The sequence below is a fragment of the Littorina saxatilis genome, linkage group LG13, assembly GCF_037325665.1.
Source record: "Littorina saxatilis isolate snail1 linkage group LG13, US_GU_Lsax_2.0, whole genome shotgun sequence".
Classification (NCBI taxonomy): domain Eukaryota; kingdom Metazoa; phylum Mollusca; class Gastropoda; order Littorinimorpha; family Littorinidae; genus Littorina; species Littorina saxatilis.
The window spans coordinates 11,700,888-11,711,388 of record NC_090257.1 but is presented as its reverse complement, the minus strand read 5'-3'; the positions used below and the strand labels follow the sequence as shown (position 1 = coordinate 11,711,388).

The 10,501-nt window shown below is 44.1% G+C and overlaps 2 protein-coding genes across 2 annotated transcripts in view; one reads left to right on the top strand and one right to left on the bottom strand.

Annotated features, from left to right (window-relative positions):
• LOC138983587 (uncharacterized) overlaps positions 1 to 2,122 on the top strand; it is a 15,266-nt gene extending 13,144 nt beyond the window's left edge. The window contains exon 9 of the mRNA XM_070356862.1: positions 596 to 2,122. Within this exon, the coding sequence (XP_070212963.1) occupies positions 596 to 757 (162 nt within the window). The 3' untranslated portion in view covers positions 758 to 2,122. The remainder of the gene's footprint in view (positions 1 to 595) is intronic.
• Positions 2,123 to 3,311: 1,189 nt separating this feature from the next.
• On the bottom strand, positions 3,312 to 8,056 carry LOC138983586 (uncharacterized). Its single transcript, XM_070356861.1, has 5 exons — positions 7,963 to 8,056; positions 7,417 to 7,537; positions 6,598 to 6,678; positions 5,614 to 5,735; positions 3,312 to 4,120 (listed from the first exon to the last, which is right to left on the bottom strand). The coding sequence occupies exons 2-5, from the start codon at positions 7,436 to 7,438 to the stop codon at positions 3,962 to 3,964; spliced, it is 384 nt and encodes a 127-aa protein (XP_070212962.1). The 5' UTR covers positions 7,439 to 7,537; positions 7,963 to 8,056; the 3' UTR covers positions 3,312 to 3,961.
• Between the last annotated feature and the right edge of the window lie 2,445 nt (positions 8,057 to 10,501).

Here is a 10,501-nt window from a genome sequence, read left to right as displayed (position 1 = left end):
CATTGCATAACAGCTCATCTTAGGGGTTTACATTAGTTTTATACAGATGCATTGGTAAACACCAGAGATGGCGGGGATGTAGCTCAGTCGGTAGCGCGCTGGATTTGTATCCAGTTGGCCGCTGTCAGCGTGAGTTCGTCCCCACGTTCGGCGAGAGATTTATTTCTCAGAGTCAACTTTGTGTGCAGACTCTCCTCGGTGTCCGAACACCCCCGTGTGTACACGCAAGCACAAGACCAAGTGCGCACGAAAAAGATCCTGTAATCCATGTCAGAGTTCGGTGGGTTATAGAAACACGAAAATACCCAGCATGCTTCCTCCGAAAACGGCGTATGGCTGCCTAAATGGCGGGGTAAAAAACGGTCATACACGTAAAATTCCATTCGTGCAAAAAACACGAGTGTACGTGGGAGTTTCAGCCCACGAACGAAGAAGAAGAAGAAGAAACACCAGAGAAACGGCTTTGACAAATTGTCACCAATTCCCACGCCAGGTGCCCCCGTTCTGACATTCTGCTGAGTGCTAATGACGTAACTACGTTCCACCGTGTCTTGAAAGCTGCCCGGAAAGAGTGACATTTGTCTCCGTGTTTCAGATGCAGAAAGTTCTGGAGATTGAGCCACACAACATACGTGACACGCTCGTGGAGATGGCCTACGCTCTGATAGAGTCAGGCTTCGTCAAGAAGACCAAGAACTACAGAGGACCGGGAGGGCCAGAGGAGAGAGAAAGGTACTTGAACCTGGCCCTCTCTTGAAGCCCAGTGAATAGGGAATGCAAGCTCAGTGAATAGGGAATGTAAGCCCAGTGAATAGGGAATGTAAGCCCAGTGAATAGGGAATGACCTGAAGCCCAGTGAATAGGGAACGTAAGCCCAGTGAATAGAGAATGTAAGCCCAGTGAATAGGGAATGTAAGCCCAGTGAATAGGGAATGTAAGCCCAGTGAATAGGGAATATAAGCCCAGTGAATATGGGAATGTGGGCCCTGTGAATAGGGAATGTCCTGAAGCACAGTGAATAGGGAATGTACTGAAGCCCAGTGAATAGGGAATGTAAGCCCAGTGAATAGGGAATGTAAGCCCAGTGAATAGGGAATGTAAGCCCAGTGAATAGGGAATGACCTGAAGCCCAGTGAATAGGGAATGTAAGCCCAGTGAATAGAGAATGTAAGCCCAGTGAATAGGGAATATAAGCCCAGTGAATAGGGAATGTCCTGAAGCCCAGTGAATAGGGAATGTAAGCCCAGTGAATATGGAATGTAAGCCCAGTGAATAGGGAATGTAAGCCCAGTGAATATGGGAATGTAAGCCCTGTGAAAAGGGAATGTCCTGAAGCACAGTGAATAGGGAATGTAAGCCCAGTGAATAGGGAATGTCCTGAAGCCCAGTGAATATGGGAATGTAAGCCCAGTGAATAGGGAATGTACTGAAGCCCAGTATGTAGGGAATTTACTCAAGCCCAGTGAATAGGGAATGTACCGAAGCCCAGTGAATAGGGAATGTACTAAAGCCCAGTGAATAGGGACAATGGACAATCAATCCGGTATTACTATGTAGTCTCAGATACAGTATACAACGTTGCGCGCAGGTATGGAATGGAAACCAACCTCCGATGGATGGAGAGAGAAAAGGGAGGTGGATGAAGGTTGAAAAGAGGGCCTTGGTGAATGAAATGGACACAGAGATTTGAAATAGGGAATGTATTTACTGTACGGACAATCAATCCGATTACTATGTAGTCTCAGTTACAGTATACAACGTTGCGCGCAGGTATGGAATGGAAACCAACCTCCGATGGATGGAGAGGGAAAGGGGAGATGGATGAAGGTTGAAAAGAGGGCCTTGGTGAATGACATGAACACAGGTTGGAAGGGTAGGGGTAGATAAGGAATTGCACTGCTGTTCACGGTGAGTGTTTTCGACCGATTTTGTGGACAAGAATTCGCTAAAACGCCTGCGAGACAAAATCGTCGAAGTGTTGGTCATGAGGCTCCGTCCCCCTGACAGCTGAGTTGAAACCTATCTGTGACTTAAGAACGAACTTGACAGTTCTCTGGGTGAAGGCTAAATAGTTATACGTACACACTATACAATTAGTGCGCCTAGAGCTAGAGGCTTTACACTGAAAATCTCAAAGCGCCAAAAGTGTTGAGACGATGACACAAAGATTTTGCATCGTTAAAAGACCGACAGACAGACACGCAGACGGACAAAATGACAGGCAAATACAGAGACATGTTTTGGGAGAGTTCAGCGAATATTTATGTGGTTTGTGTTAGTCTGCACGTGGTTTCCCTCAACACACGTATGTGCACTGTTTATTGGATATAATATGTCTGTATTGAATCATTCCTTGTGCGTTTTAAAATAAATATTGTTTGCATCCAGCAGAATGCCTGTCAGCCTGCATGTACGTTCTTGAAGTAAAACGATATCGGTTCACTGTGCAATGATGAAACGTGTGTGTGTGTGTGTGTGTGTGTGAAATCTCCGATGCATCCTAGCGTGTTGAGCCGTCAAATCAATCGGGATTGAACTGGAACAAAAGCTAACATGTACATTAGCGACACCACCAGCCCCCTCTAATCCTCTTGCTCTTCTGGCACTAACACGTTTTTACTTCAAACCAGTTCGCCTTGGATATTTACTTCCATATACACACACGTCTTTGTCTTCCTCCTGTCATGACAACAGAGACATCCATCCACTTAAGGTTTGGCATTACAACGTTAGCGCAAGTTCTTTACAATAGCATAAAACACCAGGGGCGGATCACATAATTTTTAGGGGGGGGGGGGGGGGTCCAAATTTATTTTAGGGACAATTCGAAGACGAGAAGCGTTTAGTTGAGGGCGCGAAGCGTTCGAACCTCTTAGGGGGGTCTGGAAAATGTTGATATAATCATGGAAAATGGAGCAATCTGGTGCACTCTGAGCCAAGAAACTTGATCGATCTGGTGGAACCTGAGCAACCAAATTAACCAACTACTTTCCAAAACCGTCACTTAAAAAACAAAGGCCGGCTCCTGGAGGGGTCCGGGGGCATGCCCCCCCCCCCCCCCGGAACATTTTGATAAAAAATCAAGGATAATGAAGCAATCTGGTGCAATCTGAGCCATCAGTTTTTCTTGGGGGGGGGTGGGGGTGGGGGGGTTCGGTAACCCCGGAACCCCCCCCCCCTGGATCCGCCCCTGAACACACACAGGGCTCTTGACAGTGACATATTAGAATTCTTCAAACGAAAACAAAACACAAACCTGTTAAGGTGAACATTCACCAACAGCTCTCTTAGATTATGAAATACACACAATGTTGTAAAAATGACTTTATAAACGTTAAACTCACACTCGGGGCTCTTTTCAGAATGACATCACATTCACACATTATCTCTTTACACTGAAAGGTATAACAGTTTAAACAAGACTTTTTATGACGCCATAAACACAAGGCTTTTTTTATAACATTAAAATAATTCACACAAAACTGTTTACGATGATACATATACGTAAAATCCCTAGCAAACGCCCACCCCCCCCCCCCCCTGCACATATTTCGGGTACAAGTAAGGGGTGGGCGTTTGCTAGGTATACACCCCTTTGCAAGATGAAGTGTCATCACATTTTCACAAGAAAAAAAGTGATACAACCAAGTGATTTATGCAATTTTAATGAAAAATAAACACACCGTTTGTTTACAGAAATAAAGATCAACGTTCTGTGATAGAAAAAAAGAAGAAGAAAAAAACCGGCGAATCATCGAACAGTGTGCACAAATCGTAGATAAAGGAGGCCGAATGTCTTAAAAAAAAATTTAAAGCAAAAAAGGGGTGCCCAGGCGTTTGCTAGGTAGTGACCCCTCTGCACAACTTTTGGCCAAAAGTAGGGGGTGGGCGTTTGCTAGATACTGGGCGTTTGCTGAGGATTTTACGGTATATACATATTCACACAAAATCGCGTCAGAATTCAGAATTTGACGTCTATGTACATCTGTCGCTCCCCCGGGCCTCCAGGACCTCTGTACTTGGGGGTCTTTTTGACAAAGCCTGCCTCGATCACACCGTACGCCATCTCGATGACCGTGTCTCGGATTTCCCTTGGTTGCACCTTCAGAATCTCTTTCATCTGCAATGTACATGATGATTGCACTTTACTTCAGAAAGATAGATGTTTACGGCTACGATTATTCTAAAAAAAAACCACTGTCCTTGCAGCAGCTACACAACTCTAACAAGGTCAAGGTAGTCGCGTTATCATGCTTGATCGCAGGGGAGCGTGGTGTTAACTTTTCTAGGGCCATCTTCATAAAGGCGGCGCATATCTTCTCTCTATCTCGCTGCCTTCACCTTTTGAAACAAAGATCTTACACTGCTACGCCGCTAGCATCATCATCATCATCATCATCATTATGATCATCGTCATCATCGTCATCATTATCATCACATGTAATTTTGTTTCCAACCTCTTTTTGTTGTTAACTTTTTTTTATCTGTTATCTTATCATTGTGCGTTTGTGCGTCCCAAGGACAGAGTGAAAGAAAAGGCGTAGCCTTAAATCTTAATCCTTTTAAAATAAAGTTCAAGTCAATTCAATTCAATTCAATTCCCCTGCCCTGAATAGGGTCAGGTACCCATTTTTAGCTGGACGGACTGGAGAGCTTACGGACAAATCGGGTATTTGTATTCGCCCAGAGTGGGAGTCGATCCCCGACCGTGAGAGGCAAGCGCTCTAACCACTATAATATGCCATTCCGGCTCTCTGATGCTCGATTAACAAGCAAAGTAAAGAAACGAATTCGAATGAGCAAAACATGAGAAAAAAACCTAAACAAAAACAATTGGCAAGCAAATAAAACATCTAAACTGCAAAAAAATAAAAATAAAAATAAAAAAACACGCAAATAATATATTTTGCAGATCCCTTACACTTGTTTCTCTCTCTCTCTCTCTCTCTCTCTCTCTCTCTCTCTCTCTCTCTCTCTCTCTCTCTCTCTCTCTCTCTCTCTCTTTCCCTCCCTCCCTCTATCCCTCCCCCCTCCCTCCCTCCCTCCCTCCCTCCCTCTCTCTCTCTCTCTCTCTCTCTCTTTCCCTCCCTCCCTCTATCCCTCCCCCCCCCTCCCTCCCTCTCTCTCTCTCTCTCTCTCTCTCTCTCTCTCTCTCTCTCTCTCTCTCTCTCTCTCTCTCTCTCTCTCTCTCTCTCTCTCACAATAATGGTCATTGTAACATTGTCGTAAACACTATCAGCAGATGGTTACCCAGCTGATAAAACGCTGTGGACATACCCTGCTGTTGTCGTACGTGTGGACGTTACCCAGCTGATAAAACGCTGTGGACATACCCTGCTGTTGTCGTACGTGTGGACGTTACCCAGCTGATAAAACGCTGTGGACATACCCTGCTGTTGTCGTACGTGTGGACGTTGCCCAGCTGATAAAACGCTGTGGACATACCCTGCTGTTGTCGTACGTGTGGATGTTACCCAGCTGATAAAACGCTGTGGACATACCCTGCTGTTGTCGTACGTGTGGACGTTACCCAGCTGATAAAACGCTGTGGACATACCCTGCTGTTGTCGTACGTGTGGACGTTACCCAGCTGATAAAACGCTGTGGACATACCCTGCTGTTGTCGTACGTGTGGACGTTGCCCACGTGAGGGAGGACGGACTTGACTCGTCGGTCAAACAGACTCGCCACCCATAGCAGCGGTTTGGGTGCTACAGTAGTCGGGACATTGTACCCTGGAGACAGAACATCAGACAGACGTGAAGACGGATCACTATTTAAACAGATTAGGAAACAAGAAAGATAAGCTTATGTAACGTTTTGGTACAGAGAAAACGAAACATTTAGAAGTATGCTTTTCTTTCTTTCTTTCTTTCTTTGGTGTTTCACGTCGTTTTCAACCACGAAGGTTATATCGCGACGGGGGAAGGGGGAGATGGGATAGAGCCACTTGTCAATTGTTTCTTGTTCACAAAAGCACTAATCAAAAATTTGCTCCAGGGGCTTGCAACGTAGTACAATATATTACCTTACTGGGAGAATGCAAGTTTCCAGTACAAAGGACTTAACATTTCTTACATACTGCTTGACTAAAATCTTTAAAAAAAGGACTATATTCTATACAAGAAACACTTAACAAGGGTAAAAGGAGAAACAGAATCCGTTAGTCGCCTCTTACGACATGCTGGGGAGCATCGGGTAAATTCTTTCTCGTCCCAACCAATATGGGACTCCCCCTAACCCGCGGGGGGTAGAAGTATGCTAACCTATTGGACATTAAAATAATGTGACAATCAAAAGAATAAAAATCTAATTCAATAAGACGACCTTATCGCGATGGCGAGTCGAGGACGATATGAATCTATTTAAAAGTTTTACACAAATCGCTTTGCAGTAACCACGCGCTCTGGATAGATAACGGTCGTGCCGTTGATGTGCTGTATATATGTCAAGGTAGAGGATTCTTTTTCTGGCACGAAAACACCTTCTCCTATGATATCTGTGGTGAATTCGAAGTTGTTGTTTTTTGGTTTGTTTGTTTTGTTCTTTACATGTATAGTTTCTGCTTTTATATCTGATGCCAGCGTCACTGTATACCTTGAGGTCCAAAGACAGCGTTTAGGAGTGCAGCTACCTCGTGTATCCAAAGGTTTGTGTTGTTGCATATGTGTCTATGACCTGAAGATAAAGGAACAAAAGTGGGTGTAAATACACCATTGTACGATGAACGAGCTACAATGTGGAATTAGGAATCACATGTACATACTTTGGAAATATTACTACACGACCAAAAGCAGGTAATCTTCTGTTACAAACTCCCGAACGTTACGTAACTATATTGGACATTTTTTTAAATGACAAACTATATTGGACATTTTTTTTAAATGACACACCTGAACTTTATAACTGAGACAAGTTGAAATTACAGTACTAAACTGTATAACTAAGATGAGTTTCGATTGCACTATAGAACATTATAACTCAAGACAATTTTGAAATTAATACAAGAACGAAGAAGGCACAGAAACAAGAGATTAAACAATACAAAATCTGTCCATACTGGAAATTCCGATGTGTGTGTGTGTGTGTGTGTGTGTGTGTGTGTGTATGTGTGTGTGTTTGTGTATGTATGTGTGTGTGTGTGTATGTGTGTGTGTACGTGTGTGTGTGTGTGTGTGTTTACATCGACCTCTCGCCTTAAGCAAGGTCGGCTAAATGCACAAGAATACATATTAACTGTACTCCGCAAGAGAAAGGGAGAGAGAGACAGACAGAGACAGACAGACAGAGAGGGAGGAGGCAGACAGACAGCGAGACGGAGATATATAGACACAGAGAAAGACAGGACTAGAGAGAAATACACAAAGACAGAACACGAATACGACAGAGAACGATAGAGAGCAAGCAGTCTCTAACCAGCTGCTTCCGGTGACGTCATAGCATGGACATGGGCCTGCGCCACGTCTCTGACGTCAACAATAGGTAAATTCAGGTGGGGGAGCAAGGGAGTCTGCCTTTCCAACAGCTGCTGCAAGATCTGCACAATGGAAATGAAACAAATCACCAATTATTTGGTGTTTTCAACCACGAAGGTTATATCGCGACGGGGAAAGGGGGGAGAGGGGATAGAGCCACTTGTCAATTGTTTCTTGTTCACAAAAGCACTAATCAAAAATTTGCTCCAGGGGCTTGCAACGTAGTACAATATATTACCTTACTGGGAGAATGCAAGTTTCCAGTACATGTACAAAGGACTTAACATTTCTTACATACTGCTTGACTAAAATCTTTACAAAAATGGACTATATTCTATACAAGAAACACTTAACAAGGGTAAAAGGAGAAACACAATCCGTTAGTCGCCTCTTACGACATGCTGGGGAGCATCGGGTAAATTCTTCCCCCTAACCCGCGGGGGGAAGGAATCTGATACTGAATGTGAAGCAAGCACGTGATACTCACCTCCACACTGGTGCACTGCGAGCCGTGCAGAGGGGGTCCTAGGATCAGGGTTGGGTTTAGAACTGCCAGTTCAAACGTTTCTTCGCCTTTAGAAAAGAAGAAATAACACAACGTTGAAAAAGAGGTGCTCACCCCCTGTTCCTGCTATGATAACACATGAATAAACAATTGCTTATCTCATCACGGTGGGAAGTACACTCATTCAGCCTACAAATACTTCAATATTAACAGTAAAGTCGGGGTGTGTGTGTGTGTGTGTGTGTGTGTGTGTGTGTGTGTGTAGGTGGTTTTACCGACAAATGGGGACGATTGTCACTGGAGAGCAGTCAAATGGGGACGCTTCCGACAAACGGGGACGTCCCCATTTGTCGGCCCGTGCGACCCCATTTGACTGGATTTGAGCAGATTGAGCGACCCCATTTGACTGCTTCCTAGCATCCCTGTGGACAAACGGACTGGATTTTCACACAGATTCATACACATATTTTAGCTCTGCACTTTGTGGTCTGCTCAACTAAACCATGTGATTTTTATCATGTGACTTCAAATGACTTTACAGTAACTGCTTTCATCAGAATTCAGTTTCTATTCAAATGCAGTCAAACTAAAACATTTATTTGAATTAAAAAAAACCAAAAGTTATTGCATTTAATATATTTTATTCAGAGTATTTTGAAAGAGTTCTGATTATTTGATCACGGTTTTTTTTGTATTAAAACAAAAACAAACACAGAAACATATACATTCCTGTAAAAAAAAAATGATTACAATTATTTTGTTATGAGATTTATTTTAGGTTAATTCGAAGTGTTGTGTCTTTGTCATGGTTTGTGCAGTGCAGTTGTTTTGTCAGTTATTCTTCTCTTCATTTGTTCTATCGTCTTTCTTCTTCTTTTTTGTGTGTGTATTTTTGTGTTTTTGTGCCTGAAGAAGACCCTTAGGTCGAAACGTCGCTGTTATTCGTTCCGTGTTCGTCATTTTAACGTGAGTACATTGCTTTTTGGTCTCTTTATTGTTCCCTCTCACGTCCAGTCGCCATTGTTTAATACATGTTTTAATGTGTTTTGTATAATCCGGAAGCAGGAGTTTAAAACCTATGTATATATTAAGGGAAAAGTCTGGGTTGTGGCACTCGATCACTAGGTGGGGCACTGCCCTTCGCTCCCTGTTACCCGAGTTCCAATCCTCGTGGTAAGGCGTCCGCCCCGTGATCGGGAGGTCGTGGGTTCGAACCCCGGCCGGGTCATACCTAAGACTTTAAAATTGGCAATCTAGTGGCTGCTCCGCCTGGCGTCTGGCATTATGGGGTTAGTGCTAGGACTGGTTGGTCAGGTGTCAGAATAATGTGACTGGGTGAGACATGAAGCCTGTGCTGCGACTTCTGTCTTGTGTGTGGCGCACGTTATATGTCAAAAGCAGCACCGCCCTGATATGGCCCTTCGTGGTCGGCTGGGCGTTAAGCAAACAAACAAACAAACCCGAGTGCCAACAACAATAGGATGAGCATCAGAAGCGAAGATAAAGAGGGAATTTTTTTCTCTGCGCGCGCGCCAGCAAGCAGGATGTCTCAGAACTGAAGCGGTAATAGTATGATCTAATTACAGGCGATGGGTTTATGGGTCACGTGATTATATGTATGAAGTCTTCTATCGCGCGTGTATCTCCAGACTCGGACTCAAGGCGCAGGAATCTATTTATGCCGTGTGAGATGGAATTTTTTACACAATACATCATGCATTCACATCGACCAGCAGATCGCAGCCATTTCGGCGCATATCCTACTTTTCACGGCCTATTATTCCAAGTCACACGGGTATTTTGGTGGACATTGTTTTATCTATGCCTATACAATTTTGCCAGGAAAGACCCTTTTGTCAATCGTGGGATCTTTAACGTGCACACCCCAATGTAGTGTACACGAAGGGACCTCGGTTTTTCGTCTCATCCGAAAGACTAGCACTTGAACCCACCACCTAGGTTAGGAAAGGGGGGAGAAAATTGCTAACGCCCTGACCCAGGGTCGAACTCGCAACCTCTCGCTTCCGAGCGCAAGTGCGTTACCACTCGGCCACCCAGTCCACGTGATGTGGGGGCGGAGCCAAACATTGGTTGATACTTACTGTGTTGACATTAGTTCATTGGCCCCGCCCCAACATCATATGACTTACTAATCCATGGGCTATCATTGGTTCATGTTTTTGGCGCTAAACTATCTGACAGGTAAAGAACTATTTTGATGTGACACGTTATTACTTGGTGCAAATACGCGCAGTGTTTAAAACCACTTGGCGGACAGAACTGTGCATTCTCACAATTCGACACTTACTACATCCATAATAACCACACCGTTGATCAATCGCTGAGAAATGGCACAAATGACAGTTGGGGAAAACATTCAGAAGTTGGAATGATCTTACTGAACGGCTGGCAGACTTTTCCAGAAAGAACGATTTGGTGTACGTGGTCAAATACAGTCGTGCTGTTCAACTTGCGAACAAGAATTCAAAACAGCCCTTTCCAGACGAACTGAAATATGCAT